Raw genomic sequence first — 20,352 nt, 5'->3', positions numbered from 1 at the left:
AGAGGTTTCAATCCTGTATTACGACTACTTGAGGTTTGATCCCATTTTTCAACACAGAAATAAGATACTCTGTAAGTTTAGTACATATATCTAACTTATGAGCACTGTTTTCTTTCCTTCTTGGGTAAAAATAGGTCGCTTAAAAGACAGTTTGGTTGAATATGCTGGATAACTACAGAAACATTGCTTTTTTTTTTTTTTTTTTTTTTAAACTGAAGTTCCCTCTCACTGAACTGCACAGGAAGTGGAGTTAAACCTCTTTCTTGCCTTACAACACTGAACCTGCTATCTCAGCATCAAACTGCAAGAACCTGGCCGCTATTAATACAAAGAAAGGCAGCACAAGATCTATTCTAGTTTAAAATACTTCAAAGGACAAATGCTGAAGATGTATGAAAAGCTACATCCCTTTTGAAAATCCGTTATGAGCTCTCCAGAACAGAACATTTGCTCAATCCTCTCACCTTTACCTCATATATGCTGCTCCTGGAAGGCAAGATACCACTCTGCTGTAATAAAATCATTGATACCGTGATATCAGAACATAAGCAACATTTGCCTGTGAGTCAGTAAAAAGCAAAAAGTGCAGCTACATAAAGTTTTCATAGAACCTGGCAGAAAAGAGTGGCTGGAGAAGACTGGGAATACAAACTTACAGAATGCTAGAGAAACGGATGCACTGAAGTGAGAACATCCCAGAAAACACAGACAAGTGAGCAAATAGACTCCCCCTAGAGACATCTCAGAGAAAATTCAAGACTGAAAGCCTGAATACCTGCTGGAACACTCCTAGAGAACAATGTAAATTGTTCTTTACCAAATCTAGTAATTCTACATAGCAGTCAAAAACATTTGAAATTTGGCACAGCACATTCATAGAAATGAAACATGAGAAATTATCCACATAAGATTCCCATAAACCTGTATGGCAGATCCCCATAAATTCTCTATAATTACCACTTCAAAACATTTGCTTGAAGAACACCTTCTTCTTATGCCAACAGCTGAACAGCCACAGGAAAGGGAATAGACAAAACCAAGTTAAAAGTGTAAAAGAAATACCAAAGCAAGTATTGAATCAAGGGGCATGGTTAAACCACTGTCTAATGCTGATTGTAAAGCAAGCTTTTAATTAACTCCAATGCATAACTGAAGATCCATTTACAAATGAGGAAATCACAGAGTATCCTACAAAAATAAAGTATCTGTGCCAAATGTATTCCACAACTGAATTCCACCTTAAGTATTACACTAGGATGAACAGTATTGAAAAAATACAGTGTTTCTGTTACAGCATAGAAGGGTATTTTGTGGAAAACAAGTAAATTATAACGTGGCTCACAGCTCAGAATTATTATTTGGTATTTTCAGTTCAGGTCTGTCCCCATTAAGTTACAGGTTACTCACATCCAAGACCAATCAGAATTTTTACACAATCTTTCACTAGTCTATAATGATACGTACTTTAAAAAAAACCTTGAATACGCTGTGGCAAACTATAATTAAACACTTTGTTCCACCTCAGAGAAGTGGTAAGAATCTTGCTATGAAATAGCAAAGCTGATGTTGTTCTTGGTAAAATATTTACCATAATCAGAATTCTAGGACCTAACAAAGAAGTCATTAAAAAGGCAGTTACATTTACCTTTTTTTGATGATGGGCATTGGAAACATTCACGTTGCAGTGTAAACATTTCAACATTATTATTTTTTAAATGAAAGCAATCATACTGTAATTTTAAACATAATCTGCTTTCTTTTCTAAGTCAGCTGGAGAACATGAACCAGTTTTCATTAATCAGTACTTGCCAGCAACACTAAACTTCTTCCTTATCTACACAGACCCGGAGTATCAATGCTACAGTCCAGTTATCTCCTCAGTTTAACTTTCTTTACTAAAAACTAAAGGATGCTGTCTATCTTGAGTGTGGTAGCCTGAGGAAAACTTGTTTATCAGTGAACACGCTGATCTAAGCTTGTACTTGGATGAATCAGAGAAGGCCTCCGTGGGGGAAAAAGGCTTATTACAACAGCACAGGTAGACGTTCACAAAAGATCTACTAGTGGGTCCAATCAGTAGATACAATTGCATTTAACAGCCACCTACTACTTGAACCATTACTTCCCATACAGCAAGTGCCAGAGGCTGCTGCAAAAGACTGCCGTACTAGATTTTCACTCTACAAATTCAGCGACTGATGAAGAGAACCTGGGGAGGTACAGATAATTCAGCAAAATCAGAATGGAGTAGAAGAGCGGTCACACATTAGTCATCAGGAAGAAGCCTTCTTGCTATTCACCTTTGTATTTGACACAGCTGAGCATCCTAAATCTTCTTATGGCTAACGCTCTTTATAAAGCGTAAGTATTAAACTTTTATACAGTAGAAATACAGCTGCTTTAACATACACACACCTTGAGAGCAAGTCCTTGCAACATGAATTACAAAGCTAATACACACAGAGCACTGATTTTGCTGGAGGCCAGGAAGTCTCTGTTAAGAAAGACAACCTGTTTGGGTTTTTTTTGTTTAAGTTAAATTTCTTAATAGAACTTGATTATTTTAACTGAATGAAAAAAAGGTGAATGCAACAATCAGAATCCTGTGACAGGCTCTCACACAACTTAGTTGTTAAAATCCGTTTTACAAACTCTGTCCTGTAATTACCAGATTTAACTGAAGCTATCAAATACTGAATGGAATTGCTTGAATACATCTTTTTGGTACAAGACAGCAGCCTTGCTGAATAACACATTACCAGCACTTTTCAGACACTGAATATATTCAGGAGTATAATTAAGACACAAACAAGATCACACAAGTTTTTTGTAAATATTCTTATGTTGGTTTTATAGCTTTTCTTGTTTCTTTAGGAAACTCTTGAAGGGAAAAAGGAATGAAGAATTCCAGAAGAGAGTTGACTTCATTCAGTTCCAGACTGTATTCTGCTGCTATTTTCTCTGCAGTCCATATGTGAGGATGAAGTCTATGATTATTAAGAAGCATCAAAGCCTCCACAATAGAAATTTTGCCTTTGGGAACTTTCTTAATATCTAGCTCTTCCAAGTGACCTAGTTTTGTCAATCTCTTTTCCACCTGTTTACGTGGAAGATGTTCACCTCCTCCATCTTTTACCTAATTGTGGGAAGAAAAACAAAAAGAGATTAACAGCAGTTCCTTTTACTATGCATACTGTAACAGTTAAGCTATTTCTCTAAATATGGCATTGCCCATTAATTTTTCCCATTTTTACAGCCATAAAAAGTTTAGCTTAGCCACCCTCACTTCTTAATGTCAAAGACATTACAGCTAGTTGTTGCACAGCCACTCCATATAGAGGGCCAACTCCCTATCCGCACCATGAAAAGCTACAAACCAGTACTGTTGAAGTGCTGTACAGACTCAGCAGCCTTCATACAAGCCATCTGGCAGCCAAATGTAAATGCAAATGACCTAATATTTGATACTGATTCACGCCAGTGGGGAGGAGAAGGGAAAAAAAAAAAAAAAAATCACACTGAAAACTGGTATCCTTTTCATTCTCCTTCATTTTCGTATTTCAGTTTTGCAACTAAAAGCTATCACCTCTCATGCTCTGTCTCTAGAACAAGCTCTGCTGAACAAAGAAAAACTTTAGCACCATCATGTGCAATTTAAATCTCAAGACCACTGCAGTACTCAGACACAGAAAGCCTCTTCTTTCAAGTCCTTTTGTATTTCCTTTTCTAAATCATTTCCAAACCTGCTCTATCTTCTGTATATTGCTTTTTATTAAGATTTCACTGATGAATGACACTACAAAAAAGAAACAATGGAAACCTTCTTAAGAAGTACTTTTAAAGGAAAGTGTGTGCAGCTACTGTATTAACCCAAAGCTGAAAAAATTAATGTGGATGCTACAGCATCTGTAACTGCCTGTTATACTCAGATAATGAATAACTTTTCAAGCCTTAATAAAATGACCTATCTTTAGGTATCTGTCACTACAGGACTGAAAGCTGATACTTTTTCATGTAACACAGACACACCAAATACGTATACACTTTGCACAAAGTATTCAGAGGAAAGAAGTGTTCAGAAAAAAAACATCAGGACAAGAAGGAAGCTTTTAGAAAGAAACTTTTGCTCACAAGCCTCTCTGCTAACACATTAACCATGCTTTTCCTAACAACTTCAGGCAGACACACCAGAATTGCAAGTCTTATGTGGCATCTGTCCTGCAGGAGGCACAGAATGAAGCACTGAGATTTGTTCCACTTGTGGCTTTTCCTGAAACTACTCCTGACAGGCTTACAAATGAAAATGTTTAAAGATATTGCTGCAATGCTGGTTTCTGCTGATGGTCTGATTTTTGGGTGGTGCTGTTTGGATCCAGAAGTTGAACTTGTTGATCCTCACGGGTCCCTTCCAATTTGGGATATTCTATGATTCTATACTGCAATTAAACTTTCAGCTCTGCAAGATTAAGAGTCCTAACCTCTATTATGAAAATTAAGGATAGAGATTATTTGGAAGCTTCAGGAAAGAGCGTCTTTTAAAATACTTTAGCCTTAAATGGATGGTACTGTGGATGTGGCAAATCAGAAATACTTAGGAATAATTAGAAATGTTATTGCTAGATGAGTATAAAGCTTTTACTAGTGAAAGAAGGAGCTAGAATAAAATGGTCCAATAATGCAACAGGTAAAAAGGTGGAAGAAGGTGGAAAAAAAGGAGACTACGCCCCAGACATCCTGTTACTGGATGGGGTATGCCTTGCTTTCCAAGTCAAAGACTGCAGTGTTGCAGTGAGTAACCTGATGGCCAAACAGTCTACAAGGCTGTACAAGAATAAACAAACCCGGGCATTTCCTGAGCCACATAAGGAAAAAGCTCTGTATGAGATGTCATTAACATCAGAAATCTTTTAATGCCTTTGCTATCTACCATATCATGCCTCAACATCAGTCCCAATTTCTTTTCTTCTAACAGCCACATGGGACATCTCAAGCAAACAGTATCTTTCAGAGGGGTTGGCCAACTGCCCTTCTGCATTTGAGGGAGCAGAAACTGAAACTTCAGTGAAGAACAAAAGAAGATCACTGCTATGTTAAAGTGGAGGACTGTAAGCATATAGGTTGCATGATCACAATCTGTGCCACTGGGGTATAACTGAGCACTGAAAACATCATGTTTATCTAACAACAGCAAAGCTTCTAGGCATTAACAGAGCATTATCCTTTAAAAAGAAAAATGCCTTAGAATTTGTGTTGGACTTGAAAACAACAGAGCTAATGCTCGTATGCCTCCTATAGACAGAGAAGCACTCACCTGTGCCGGGGAGTCTCTGGACTCCACATAAACATCTTTTAACAAGGTGAGGAGCCTGTCGTCCTTCCTGGAAATTTCTTGCTGTATCTCAGGGCAGTCTGAAGGTGAAGGGGTAAAGAACAAAAAAAAAGAAAAACCAACCAAACAAAAAAAAAAGCAGAGAGGCGAGTCACAAAACTTCCCTTCCTGTTAGCCGTGCCCCAGCACCAGCCCGTCCCCGTTACAGCCCGTTACCCGCAGTTCCCCACACACACAGCGGAGCGGCCCCTAGCAACTGCCCTACCGACGGCCCCGCCCAACGCCGCCGGCCGCGTTCCCGGCATGCCCCGCGCGCCACCCCGCTCAATGTCAACGGCCCCGCGCCGCTTCAGCCCACCGCGCGGCCCCGATCCCACGCCTCTCCCGCCCGGCCCTGCTCTGCGGCGCTCCTCCCGCGCAGCCTGTACCGCAGGCCCAGCTCTCCCGCGGGCGGCACCCCTAGCTGCAGCCACCCCGGTGAAGCCGGCCCTCACCGGTCAGCTCGTCTAAGCGGCTGGTGGGGTGGCGCGGCGCGGGGGTGGGCTTCTCCTTGCTGATCTCGCGGCGGGCCCGGCTCTCCACATTGAATGTCCGGAATACACGCGCCAACCTCCCGCCCATCGCCGCCGCTGTCGCGTCCCACTCTGCGCCTGCGCAGAGCGGCGGGACGCATGCGCAGAACGCTGGCGCGACGCCGGGGTGGGGTGAGCTGACAGCGCTGGCGGCGGGTGAGCCTGGGTTTGGCCGTTGGTGCTGGCTCAGACAGCTAACAAATAAACACAGAAAGACGCGCCCGCTGTTTATTTCACAGCTCTTTGCGGCACCGTTTTCTCTGGCGCTGGCTAGGTGCCTCCGGGGCGCTCGGCCCCGCCGCCACGTCGGCCAGGGGCAGTCCCACAGCGCGAGGCTGGCGCTTGTTTGCCGTGTGGTCGCGGGATCACCTCCTCCGGAGCCAAAGGCTTCGGCTGCGTGTGAGCGACAGCCAGGACCGGCTGCTTCCTGCCGAGGAGCGTCCTCCAGGTGGCAGGCTCGTCCCGAGTTTCTTGCACGCAGCCTCGGTAACGTGGGCGCCCCTCGCTGCAGCGTTTGGTGCGAGGTACAGGAATTGCTGGCTGATAGGTGACTTTGTATCTATTTTCTAATTGTATTCACTTGATTTACAAGCAGGGTTATATTCGATACAAATATAGGAAGCCCTAGTGGAACCCAAGGCGAAAATGTGGATTGGGTAGGTTAACGTTATCCACACTGAAAAGCTGTGTTTCAGAATTCACAGGCTTAAAAGATGATAGAATCATAGAATGATCTGTGTTTGAAGTGACATTAAAGCCCATCTAATTCCAACCCCCTGCTATGGGCAGGTCTGCCCCTTCAGCTCAGCTGCCCAGGGCCCATCCAATCTGGCACTGAACACCTTCACGGATGGGGCACCACAGCTCCTCTGGGCAGCTGTGCCAGTGTCCTCTGAGTAAAAATATGTTTCCTACACTGAACCTAATTTTCCTCATTTAGTTTAAAGCTATTCCGCTTTTCCCTATCGGTATCAGACTATGTTAACATAAAGTCAGCCTCCCTCCTGCTTATAAGTTTCCTTTAAGTACTGGAAGGCCACAATGAGATCTCTCCATAGCCTCCTCCAAACTAAACAAACCCAAATTCCTGGGCCTTTCTCTATAGGAAATGTTCTCCAGTCCTCTGGTCATCTTTGGTTCTCCTCTGGACCTGCTTCAACAGGTCTGGCAAATAATGGCAACATGGAAGTAATTGTGGATGCTGTCCTTAATGTGTATTGAGCCTACGCGTCATGGTTTGGTAGTGGTGGGCTCAGTGAGCAGAGCCCAGCGCTGCCCATGCGTGAGCAGAGCCAGCTCCAGCTGCTCCAGAGGGACCGCCGCTGCCAGAGCTGAGCCGTGAGAGACGCCGGGTGCGCTCTGCGAGAGCGGACGGAAGGAAGGGACGAACCGCCGTGCGACAGCAGCCGGGAGAGGGGAGCCGACATGGGAGAGAACGCGGGTGCCGAGGCCGGCGCGGGAGGAGCTCCGGGCTCATGGAGCGCCCACGGAGGAGCGGGCCGTCCCCTCCCAGCACACGCGGTGGGGCGGGAGGGCCGGGGGAACTGCAGCCGTGGAGACCCGGGTGGAGCGGTGCCCGAAAGGTGGGAACGGCGCTACGGAGCCGTGCTGGGGCGGTGCTGGGAGAGCTGCAGCGTGTGGGAAGGCCACGTGGGGTCAGTTGGGAAGGATGTTGTGAGAGGGACCCGCGTGGAGCAGGGGCAGAGTGACCGCGACAGATACGAAGCGTTATGGAATGACCCATTCCCTAGCACCACTTGGTAGAAGAGAGCGGATGGGGAAAAGGTGCTTTCTGCTTACTTTCAGTTCTCACTGTTCTAGGTTAGTATTAGTTCGCAATGAATTGCATTAATCTCCCTATGCTGAATCTGTTTTGTCCATAACAGTAATAGGTGAGTGATCTCCCTCTCCTTATCTGAACCCATAAGCTGTTTTTGTTTTCATTGTGTTTTCTCCTCCTATCCTTTTGAGGAGAGTGAGCAAGAGAGCGGCATGGTGCTGCTAAGCTAACCACTGGTGTTAAACCACAACAAGAGTATTTCCTTACAGGCACATTGCTGGTTTTCTCAGTGACAGCAGAGTAATTTATAAGCAGATATCATGCAGAACATATACCCTAAATGGAAACTAGGAGAACAAGTGCTGTTCAGAATTTATACACTATGCTATGTTATTCAGCTACGGTGAGTGCAGTCTCTTACCTGTCTGTTACCCCAAGCCTTGTTTTTATGCAGCTCAGCTGAACAACAGTTCTGACTTCTGAGAAATCTGCTAAATGGTGAGAAAGTGTTGTGAGAAAGTACTTAGTATTGAACTATGCAAACAAGATAAGAAAGGTAAAATTGGAAATAAAGATAAAATTGTTTCATGACAAAAAATGTAAGCATGAAAGATACTAATTTTCTGAGAGAAAAATAAGGACAGAAACAGCAAGACTAAGGGCTAGTCTATTGCAGGAAACAGGGCTAGCCCTTCTCTGCTGGTCGATGACTGACTGAAGACCCATCAGGCGACTTTTTAAAGGAGAAAAGTGTATTAAAAATCTAATAGCTCCTGTGTGAATTAACCAATAAATAATTGTTCTGTGCTTTTAAGTTGTGTACGTGCTGTTGCTGACCTCATGTGTAGTAGCAGTTGCCTGAAATGAGTGACTTGGAGAGGGAGTGTTAGAAAGGACATGAAAGAGATCAAACTTCTGTGTTCTTTTTTTTCGGAGAGCAATTCATACAAAACTTGGACTTCTACTGGTAGCGGCATTATTTAGTAATAACACTGCTGATGTGATAGTAATTAATGCCACAATGTGCTTGAATAATGAGTGACAGTGTTCCCCTTGGAGGGAACTCAAAAGATATGCTAGTGGATGACAAAAAACAAATAGATTTATAAAGGTGGTGGAGAAAATGTAGCATGAACATGATCTGCACTGGATTCTGCTCTCTTGGGGCAGTTTCTCTGCTTCCTCACCTTAAAGGCTTTCACTCTGTACAAAGATGGAAGCACATCTTTAACTCGCATTCTCTGGCAATGAACTTACTAACCCAGTCCTATTTTAGGCATTGGATATGTAGTAATAATAGGAGGATAAGTGATATTAGTGGTAATAGGTATAGTCTAGCTGTTAAAGCTGCTGGACTCAAACTTGTGGCATGTCTATTTAAATACCTGTAGCAAATTAGCTGCTGACTTGTGTTCTTGAGCACAGGGTTTGCTATGTTTGCAGGTGGTTAGCCCGTTCTTTGAGTCTATGTTCAGCATAACTGTAATGGCAAAATTCACATGGATGCTTTTGGTTGTTGTAGACCTTTGAAACATATTAGCATTTCTCTAAAACATTCCTAGTAATCCGGCTGCAGAGGCAAGCTGCTGTTGCAAATTTGAAAATAAATATTCTCTCTTTCAGAAGGGAAGAACTGCTGCCTTCTGGGGTCAAACCCAGCAAATGATTCTGTTTCGGTAAAGCCTGAATGTGACTAACACTGTTGTAATATTTGACAGCGAAATAAATTCACCAGAAGGCAGGCAGTTAAAAATAAAGAGTGATGTCATTCTCAGCCTGTCACTTGCTATCACTGAGGATGGCACAAGGCTGTTCTTTTTTATATATAAGGAAGGATCAGAAGTGCAAAACTTTTATTCTGGAGAATCTTTCATTTATAATAAGGCAGGCAGAAAAATTGGGATTAAACAACACTTTTTAAAATCATTTGTTATTTTTATCAGTGTTACCTTTTTGAAAGAATTATCAGAAATCAAGAGCCTGAAATTTCTTTCTGTGTAATGTTTCTGCAAAAGTGTGATTATTGAAAAAAACAAATGTGTAGTTCCCTAAAGCGTAGGAGCTTCCTGTATTCAGCCTCCACAATGTTACCCGTTTTCCTGATCTGAGAGCCCGCATTTTCCCAGGGAATTTAAAAATAACAAAAGAAGTCAGTCAGTCCCCAAGTATCTCTTTTTAGCAAAACAGCCCAAGGGGAACAACACAGGCTACCAAACTGAGTTCCTTTGTACTAGAAGTCTGTTGTCAACAATGGACAGCAATCAAACATATCAGAGAAAAATAGAGGAATTTGCACAACAAGCATGTGTCGTGGGCTGCTGTACTAGATCTCCTTTTTAACATTTTTACACGTCAAAGCAAGAAATTCCTAAACTACTGTATGTCTGGTAAATAAAGCATACTTTAAACCATTCTTTAAACCTTTTGTCTGTTTTTCATCCTAGTTTTCCTTTTATGTAATATTTTCTTGTTTCCATTTTCAGTCAGTTTTGCAGCTGGATGGCTTAGTTTGAGTAGTTCACTAGCATCAAAAGGCTGATGGATCTATTTCAAATTCCCTTTATATAAGGGACAATAGGAATACCTGGTATTAACTTTACTGTGAGGTAGTATCAAGGTTTCATACCTTTCTTTAGTATACATGGTAATAGTTCAGGTTGGCAGGTAATCTCAGTGAAATAAGATTTTTTTTTTCCTAGTTATGCCAAACATGAGAATTTTTGAGAGGAGTGAAGGTGAGATCTGACATGTGATTTATGAACTGAGAATGTCCAGAGGCCAAAGCAGGGGACAGCTAGAATTCTTTCATGGTATACTGTCCTATTTTCTGTCCATTTTTTCTATAATTTACACTGTTGTTTGTTTTTTTCCTCATGTTTTTGTTACTGATTGTTCATAAATTGGAGCAATACAGAGGGATACTTTAGCAAATTCACGTATAATTACGATTCAGGGAATTCAGTCCTCTGTCCTGATTGTTGGTTTCCCAGTAAACACAATGAGAGCATTGATCCATTTGTTCCTTATCTCATCAGCATTAGGAATAACCAGAGAACACAGCATTAGCAAGACTTGGTAATGAGCCAAGGAGAAATGTCCTGCAATTTTGTAAAGATGAACTCGAGAAAAATGAACTTTTAGATCACTGTTGCCTTTAAGTAATTTCTGGATGATATGTTACTGCATTCAGTTTGCTTATATGTTTTTGGCTTCAACTGATCCAGTTACTGAGTCCTGAAATACCTATGAATCTATGGAAGATTCTTCCTTAATTCCACGCTATGATCAGAGAGCTACTAAACACTTGCATCTTTTCAAGGCTAGATGGCTGCAGTGCTTTCTTTAAAGGAATTTTTTCCGTCCTTGGTTGGATGAAGCTCATGAAGAACATAGTAAGCCCACATTTACAGGCTCACACACCAACCCACACAGGTTACTAGTTTCTTGTCAAATAACTTTGATTTCAAAGATATTACGTTTACGTTCTCCTGACTGACTGGCTTTGTATACTTGATGTCATCCTTTATAATTTTCCTATCTAATAATTATGCTCTCAATTAACAGGTTACTTTGACTTGGAAATGTGGAGTACAAGATAGCATATTTGAAAATGAAGCATGCTAGTACTGGAATTTATTGTAGCAGTGAGATGTGTGTTTTGCGTTGTTATTTCTTTAGAGACTTACACTAGCACTGTCTTCATTTTTCTTCACAGGATTCAGTTCCATATGCTAAAAACACCTTTTATGACTAAGCTCATGTTATAAAGACCAACTCTGAAATTAACTGGTAAAAACCAAGGATATGCAGCTGTCTTAAACTAGAAGCACATTAAAAATAATAAAATTCAACAACAACAACAACAAAACCAAAACAGTGCAATGCCCTCCATCTTAGTTTTTGCTAAACAGTAATTCATTCTTTAAAATCACTAAATTAAGTATTTTCTGTCTCTGCTTCCACCAGCCATTTCTATACTTCCAAGCCCTTTTTTTTTTTTTCAAGAAGCAAGTGTATTCTCATTAATGGTAGAAGTAGTTTTTATTAGGGAAAGATAAAAAGGTACTGCAGAACAAAGAAAATATGACATAGGGTCACAACCTAAAACCTTTAAATTAAAACCTTAAAGTAAAGCAGAATGTAGTGTTACATTACCAGAAAGTGAGATGCAGTGCATAATTTGGGAAATACGTCACATTAACGTAGCGTTTAGTTTGAAACAAGTGTCAAACCATCATATAACTTTTCTAAGATATGCAGCCACCATTAGGATTACAAAAGGTAAGTTTTGCTGATTCAAACCCAAACATTTATCTTAAATTTGTCATTATGTTCACTTGCTAACATATGTTATGTAATAAGCTGTTTAGAGGCTACCTTGAACTGATAGAAACTAATACATAAACCCCCACTGACTTCATTAACATTAATAGAAAACAGGATAAGTAAGAATGAAAAGAATGGGAAGGAGTCCAAGGCTGTAGACAAAAACATATTTGAAACAGATCAAAAATTCAGGCTTAGGGTGTAATCCAAAGAGGCTGAGGAAGAAAATCCTTGTGAGGAAAGATTCTCATTACTATCTTCTGTTATCTGCTGTATGGGCTGGTTTGTTTGTTTGTTCTTCATCTTCATCTGAAACATCTTGTTCAAGTCATTATCAGAAATATTGAGACTACATGTACTCATATTGATGGTCAGGGAAAAAATGGACTTTTCCCTGACTATTCTCCACTTGATTCACTTACTATAAAGGATGATTTAAAATATATATATATATATATTTTTTTTTTTTTACTTAAGAACAGAACAATGTCAGTTATTGCAACATATTGCAGAAATTTTCCAGCTCTAACAGCAGTGATACCCACTACAAAGGATTTGTTCTACAGCTGATGCAGCAGTGCCCATTAACGTAAGTAAAAAAGGTGAGGTTTGACTGGCTAGTCCACAAAGGAAGAGATAGTTGACACAAATAAGTTATATTAATTAATTTTGTAGTATTTGTAGTATTCCTATACATTATATCTCATGTGCAATAACACAAAAAATTAACCTTACAGGTTTTCAAGTAGATCTCCCTTACCACTTCTGAGCTTTCTCCTTTTCATTTGTATGTATTACTATTTCCCTGACAGTTGACATATATGAATTGTTGGTAGAGAATACATTAGAATACTGTTCAGCAATAATGTGGCCATTGCTGAAGTTAGAGAGACCTTTGTGTGTTTCTTATTTCCACAGCATCAAAAGTCTGGAGGAAGCATGTGGGGCTCAGAAAAATTCTGAACAATTCTATTTACTAATGATATATAAGAGATACAGTACCTAAATATGTAAACGTCAGGTTGCTCTCGGGGCTTCTAATATAGACCATTTAAAGAGGTCCCAAGCTATTTAAAGAGGTACTATCTCTATGTACTAAAAGTAGATTTTTAAATTGCATAATGAGGGCATGAATAACTTTTAAGGCTCCAGCATTATAACTTGTTGCACAGTTGTGGATTTACAGAGATTTCTTGAAGGCAGATTTCTTTATATAAAACATTGTCAAGATCAAAACAAATTTACCACACTTTCCTACATGCATAAGATAATGCAAAACCCATGTTCTTTAGCAGTAGCTCAAGAATTCTATCAAATTTAAGCTTTTCTTCAACAGTTTGTGGCATGGATCAGCTTCATCTTGGAATAAAATTCCTCCCAAGATTCTGGGAAAGTACCCCTTCTGGGCATAGTGTCAGCTTCCTCCTTGCACCAGGTGGAAATTCCACCTCACGTGTCCACAAGAACTTAGACTTCTAGGTTTCTTCAAATTGCTCCTGCACTCTTTTACCTTTTATTCAGACATCAGAGGAAGCGTGAAAACTTATTTGTCCTTCTCTAATAACTTAATCTGTTTGGAAGAAGTGGGCGATCCTGAAATGGTTAATTGCACTAATGGTACAGTATTGTCTTCTTTTTCTTACCTTCTGTGGATGCTTCCTACTTACTTTCTGGGCATGGGGAAAGACGTAGAGTAATCTGCTCTCTCTACGGGTGCTTAAATGTGCAAAACCAACAATCTCCACAAGCAGATTACTGCGTGTTCTGCATGAATATTCTCATAATATGAACCTTACGTAAGTTAGATTGCTGCAGATACCAGACTGTTGGTCTGTTGTTTTAAATGTGTTTTAGGATCTTCCATCATATCATGAAATCATAGAATGGCTTGGATTGTAAGAGACCTCAAAGTTCATCTAGTTTCAACTCCCTGTCGCAGGCAAGGTTGCCAGCCACTAAATCAAGAACTAGGTTAGGTTGCCCAGGGCTCCATGTAACCTTGAACAGCCCCAGAGATGGGGAATCCACAGCTTCACAGGGCAGCCTGTTCCAGCACATCAAGTTCTGGCACCTCCCTCATACTTGTTGGAAAGCAGAATAGAAAGTAACACTACAGTTTTCAAACACAGTAGTGGCACTTCCTGCTAAAATTCAATCTTTTTTCAAATGTGTTCTGTCTTTCTAAGTCATAAATGTGTATGGTGTTTTTGTTTGTTTGTTTGTTTTTTTAAATTGAAGTAATAAATTGAAAATATTGAGAGTAAGAAAATGCATAATAAGCTGAAATGGAAATAAAGCTGTTATAAAAAAAAAAAAAGAAGAAAAAACTGTGAAAGTGTGTTCTTTATTTTCTAATACTAGTAAAAGTCCGAGGAGTTTGGATGTTACTACTGTTTACAGTTTAGCATTTTATTAATGAATGATTTGTGTTTGCCAGAGAGGCTCTCTCCTGTGTTGTCTTTATTGCTCCTAGAGACTGGGAGCTGAATGGCAATGGTTCTTGTGCTAGTCTTAGCCAGCAGTTGAGATGCTGCAGGTTGCTTCCACTTGGAGAACCAGATGATGGCTTGTTCACTTGCGCCCTGTGCCTTTCAAGCAATATATGTACAACTGTATTTTTCTGAACATACCAGGAGACAGGAAATAGTTTCCATGCTCACAGTTTCACATCCCCAGTGGACATCATTTACAGACATGCACAGACATACGCAAACAATCATATGCTCTTGTTACTTGTATGGAAAGGAGGGTTTATTGTCATCCATAGCCCCTGCTGTCACAAGCCAAATGTTTCCTATAATAAATTCCATAGAATGTCTCCTTCCCTGCTGCTTTTCGTCTATTTCCCTCAAATGTACAAAGCTACCCCACAGCCAAATCTCAGCCGTTCTGGATTCAGACCAGATTGTTCTATTTCCACTCTGTTCCTGTTCTGGTGGATCATTTGAGCAGTGAATTCAGGTTTGAAAAGAAAAAAAAAAAAAAAAGTATGTTGTTGTTTCAGTAGGATGTAGACCTTTTTTAGTATCACATGTTATTACAACTTGCTATCTGAGCAGAAATAAAAATGCACAGCATGTCTTATTCCCAGTGTGTAATCCATCATTCTGAAACTACTTCCAAACATCTTTTTCTGTGCTTAACAGTGCAATTTAAGGCAATGGTCCAGCAGAGTGCTGGCTCTAGATGAGAACCCTTTTTTTGCTAGTTAGCTCCCATGTCTTGCGTGAACATCATGCTCACCTGGCTGCATGGCACACCAGCTAACTCACTGGTGCCTGGACAGAAAACCAGTCACTTTTTTTTTTTTTTTTTTTTTTAATATATTTCTTTTTTATCTTTCAAAGTTTTCTGTTTGAAAACATGAAACAGCTTATAAAGGAGTATCTATGCTACCACATAAAATAGGTCAAGGAGAATTCTTTGGCCCTCAGGTCAGTCAGCATACAGTCCAAATCCATACAGGTGAGTCTTTATTATCCCTTTCTGTCCATAATGCTGTATACTGACAGTAAGCTACAGTTCCATTCAGATGGTGTTAGTGCCTATGTAAGCACTTATCTGTTTCAGTGCAAGTTTGGTCAGGTTAGCCTGGATATAGCAACACATCTATACGCTGTGATACTGGCCTTGACATTTATCCATGCTCAGCAGAATGAAGTATACCAATAAACTAGCTTTTTTTGCCTTGGGTATAATTGCAATATATTAACATTTATTGAAACAGCCATGCTAAATTACCATGATTGTTGTATGTTTTATTTTTTAAATCCAAATCAAGTTATCTATGTCAGCAAAAGATTTTAAATTTAAATTGAGACTCAGACTTATCTGCACATTATTCAGGTCACATTTTCATTTCTTTCTTAATCACATAAAATCATAAACCTTAAAAAGCAGAATCACAGGAGTACAAGCTGCATTTTCTACTTCAGATTACTCAAAAGTCATGCTACCTTTCTGCTTTGACACACTGATGGTTCCTAGTCTTATCCTTGCCATTTCTATATATTCAATTTATGGAACTCTAGAGGTAAGAACACACTTTCATACCTCCTTTACAGGGAGTCAAATATAGGCACAGTTGTGAAAGACCATAAACCATCTGTAACAAAGGATTCTCACTACCTGAAATAAGGAACTGCTTCTCCATATTACAGCATTTGCCACTGTTTGTTGACTTAAGGAGAATCCTCTGTGTTCTGATTTCAAGGATTAATGCCACATGTGCAAGTGTCTGTTCATAATTAACTCCCCAGACTTCTTCTGAAGTTCAGATAGTTGTCAACTGCTCCACTGTGAATCCATCAAATACTCCATTCAAGGTTGGTTTCTGTGTTTTTCATTTTGTTTGTTGATTTTTCATTTGTATTGATGAAAAGAGGCATATTGTGTTCTGGACATCATATCTTCTAAAAATTGTTCAACTCTTTGCTGACATAAGGAGAATCCACTGACCTGGCAGAGCTATGGTTCTGCTTCCAGCATGAGTACAGAAGCTCTTCTTCCCACGATAAAACAGCACCAGCCGTGCACGTGAAAAATACAGGCTTTCAAACAAAAGTTTCCAGACTGTACAAGTGCCACTATGAATGGACACATACTCTATAGTACTCTATACAGTGACTATGGTAACTAGATTTTCTTCTGCTTCCAGTATACAAATTCCAGAGAAGCTGGCAAAGTGAAGGGGTCTCAGTTCAAACCCTGATATACATGGATTAGCTGAGACCTCATATCACCAGTATCTGTAGCACACCTGCATCAATCATTATCTGGGGAATCTACCCAGCTCTTCCTGCCATGATTCATGATTCTTCTCTCTTTTTCCAGAGAATTTTTCTCCAGTCTCTACCCCTGCTCTGCCCTTGGCAGGCATCCTGTGACTCTTTTGCCCTGGTCATGAGATTCCTCAGAAAGCAGAGCCTCCAACCACTCTTGTAGCAAACATACACCAAGTTAAGGAGCTACAGTTTCAGAGCGCTAGCAATGAAATACGCTTGCTTGATGTTGGAAATACACCTCCTACTTCACAGAAACAAAAACTGTGGATTGTCACATTTAACATGCCAGACTGTTTTGATTTCAAGAGCTGAAAAGCAGAAAATGATTCTGTTGAAGGCAGCCTCAGCCTGAGCCATGCCAAACTTTTCTTTGGGAGTAGAGGGAATCTAGGGAAGTGAGACTGAGGAAAAACAACAAAAAGCAGCGGCCAGCAGTTTACCTCTCAACAGTACTATATAGGTTGCTCAGATCACTTTTGTTAGTTTATTGTCTTTTTCTTCTGTTCTCCTTTCTGTAAATGTTAAGTCCTGCATCCAGAAGTGTATTCTGAATCTGCACAGCAGGGGAAGTACTGCAAGGTTCAGACAGGAGCTTTGTACCCTGCTGCCTAACAGATACCTCCTTCCTCAAAGGAATGTCAGCTGTTCCAGAAGAAAGAACCAGGTCAAATCAGTAGCCACCAATGTTATATCTAACACAGATTCATAAATCTGCTATTAAGAAGGGAGTAGTTATTCTCTCACCTGTTTTACTTCTTTTCTGCCCAGTGGACTTCTTTTAAGCAGGTACTATCATGCAACTGATATCTGCCAGCTCTACTCAATGAGCAGAAATACAGGTTTTTTCTAGCTCTAGCTGCAAAGCTGGATAATAAAATTGCATGTATGTTTTCCCCCTTTTTTAATGCTGGACCTTCATCCTGTTTGGTTGCTTATGCCATGTGAGCTGGAAAACAATTAGCTAAGCAAACGGCTGAGAACTCAGTGTTCGATATTTTTATGATTTTATTCAAAATAGAGGTACTTGCTATTCTTTCAAATACAGCTAGGATTTGGCTATGTTCACCTGGCTGATTTTCAGAATGTTGAGGTAATATGTAGCGGTATGTATTACATTCAGCTTTGCAAATCAGGGGCAGACCTTTAAGGGGAAACAATGTTAAGTGCAGATGAATTGTAAGGAACCCTTGAGAACAAACATTTTACAGAATCATTTATTGCACAAGAACTGAGATTCTAGTAATTTGTGGTTATGTGGGAAATTCACCACAGACCACTCTTTAAGATTCAAAATCTTTCAAATCCATGCTGAGATCTGAAGAACTCATCAGTGTAGACAGCTGAGTGATACACGATCCTGAGATAGTAGTCACTGTGTGTCATTTCAGCTGTTACACACCTGAGTAAAATTTGTTTTCTTCTATTACTAATTGGTGCCACTAGGCATTGTGGTGTTCATAGAGGTTCCAATGACAATGTGGAGATGGAGTTTTGAATTTATTTTTTTCTTTATGGTGTCAGAGGGAGTAAAATAAAATTCTGGGTCTATGTTTGAAAACAGTCTCAGTTTTAAGTTCAACCCAGCTGTACCCTGAGGCTGAAACATGTCCATGTTTTGGCAGCAGAGAAGACTACCATATGTTGCAGTGATAAAGAAATTACACTGATGCCAATCTCTAAAGTCAGACATAAAAAAATATCTAAGAGAGTATACTTGCAGCAATATAAGCTTAAATATATATGAAGCATAAAAAAAGCATAACAAGTCTATATTTAAGGATCATTTTTCTGTCTCTAACAGTCATGCACTTTATAGATACTACAAGCTGCAATTCACTATTGTTCTTGAGAGAAGGATATAATCCATAAATCCATTCCATTTCTCTGTTACACAGAATTGCTTGCTGTCTAGCTCCCAGCTTTCAACAGCCACAGCACAATTCCACTCTTTGAGTAAGTTCTTACATATTGACTTGCTTTTAGTGAGTACATACTGGGCATCAATAAGATTCTTTTTTTATCAGCCATTCACATCAGGCTTCTAAATGAGAGCATGGGTGTGGAGCTCCTGAACATGGCTGGCAGGAACATGACACATTCTTTCTTTTTTTAAGGTCATTATAGAGTCTTGGTTTATAGCTCTCAGAGGTGACATGGCTTTTAAAATTGCCAATTATCTTGTTTCAAAACCAGCAATATATCAACTGTCTTTGATCACAAAAAGACTATTTGTGCATATTGACATGCATATAATAGAATCTACTATAAGATCTGTTATAGGATATATATAGGATGCAGGAGTTCCAAACCATACCTACTACAATGTAGAAGAAAATATCCAGTGCAAAATACTGATCTCAATTATAAATCTTGTTTTCTGTTGTAAACATGGAAGCTGCCATTTCTCATTGCTGAAAGAGGGCTGCTGATGATCCATAATGCTCACTGGCTAGTGAGCTTTAAATTCACTCCATTTAGCAGTATTCTGAAACTTGTATGTGAGATTGTTAAGTTGCTGAGAATAGACAGTGGGTTCCACCAGCATTTTCTTGTTTTGGCCATTTATGTCCTTGAGCCATAGAAATAAATTATCGAGAGAAAATAAATTTGTTTTGAAGCAGAAGTTTGTGTTTTCTCTATATACAATTTTTCCGTTTCCACTTCTCTTAAATTCTCACTGTATTTTTAAGCAGAGAAAAAAAATCACTGGTTGTTTCTTCCTGTGAATTGCCAGAGTAAGGCAGAGATCTCCAAAAAAAGATATTCACTCCTCTTTATGGCCCTCCCATCTCATCAGACACAGTAGAGTATTTCTTCTTGCTACTGAAACTGTCAGGTTAGCTCCAGAACAATTTCCACCATTGGTGTCAAGACATTTAGTGCTGTTCCTAATCCACATGTATGCTCCTCAGTCATCCTCAACAACTAAGTTTTAATATCAAGTGGCAAGGCCTTAATCTGTGATATTGTTTCAGACATGTAAGAAATTTCTGAGTATAGGGAGACTGCCTATCATTTACCTTGTCACATCTGCACTGTGCAGTGCAGAAAGGTGTGATCATGGTTAAAATGGTAAGGCTCAAATTAGCCCTGGAACAAAAATAATGTTTAAACAACAGTTTTGTGTTGCACATGAGTTGACTGGCCCAGATAAGAAGTTCTGTCTTTATGACCCTGTTCTGAAAAACAAATGCTTAGTATTGCATTGCATCAATACCAATTTGCTTGAAGCTCATAGAAACTGCATTATTGCACAAAAAGCAAAATGTACACCTGTTCATTCTCTGAACTGACCCTACAGTTTTCATTGTCTGCTCTGCAGGCTGAGGATTGTGGTATTTTAGGCTCCTTTAATGGACACCTTAAAGAATAACCATTCATCTGCCACTGGGCTTAGCTAGAGGTCAAAAGTGTTTTGGGCATTGTTAGCTAGAAAAGGTTTGGGATTCTGTGATGTGACATGCACATAAAATGTAATGTGAAAGAGTATTCTAGATGGAGATTTTGGGGATCTGCTGCTTTTCTGTTTAGAGCAGAGATCAGAAAACAGAAACTGACTCC

General features: G+C 39.9%; 1 protein-coding gene across 1 annotated transcript; it reads right to left on the bottom strand.

The window, feature by feature from the left end:
- Window positions 1-2,839: 2,839 nt before the first annotated feature.
- NDUFAF4 (NADH:ubiquinone oxidoreductase complex assembly factor 4) lies at window positions 2,840-5,950 on the bottom strand (the record flags this gene model as incomplete). The annotated part of the gene is made up of 3 exons (XM_079532545.1): window positions 2,840-3,136; window positions 5,312-5,409; window positions 5,824-5,950. 3 exons carry the CDS (start codon window positions 5,948-5,950, stop codon window positions 2,840-2,842), a joined length of 522 nt encoding a protein of 173 aa, XP_079388671.1.
- Window positions 5,951-20,352: the final 14,402 nt, after the last annotated feature.

The sequence above is a fragment of the Tetrao urogallus genome (genome assembly GCF_951394365.1).
Source record: "Tetrao urogallus genome assembly, chromosome: 2".
In the NCBI taxonomy this organism is placed as follows: domain Eukaryota; kingdom Metazoa; phylum Chordata; class Aves; order Galliformes; family Phasianidae; genus Tetrao; species Tetrao urogallus.
The sequence above is the reverse complement of the archived record's forward strand: the minus strand, read 5'-3'. Positions and strand labels throughout refer to the sequence as shown.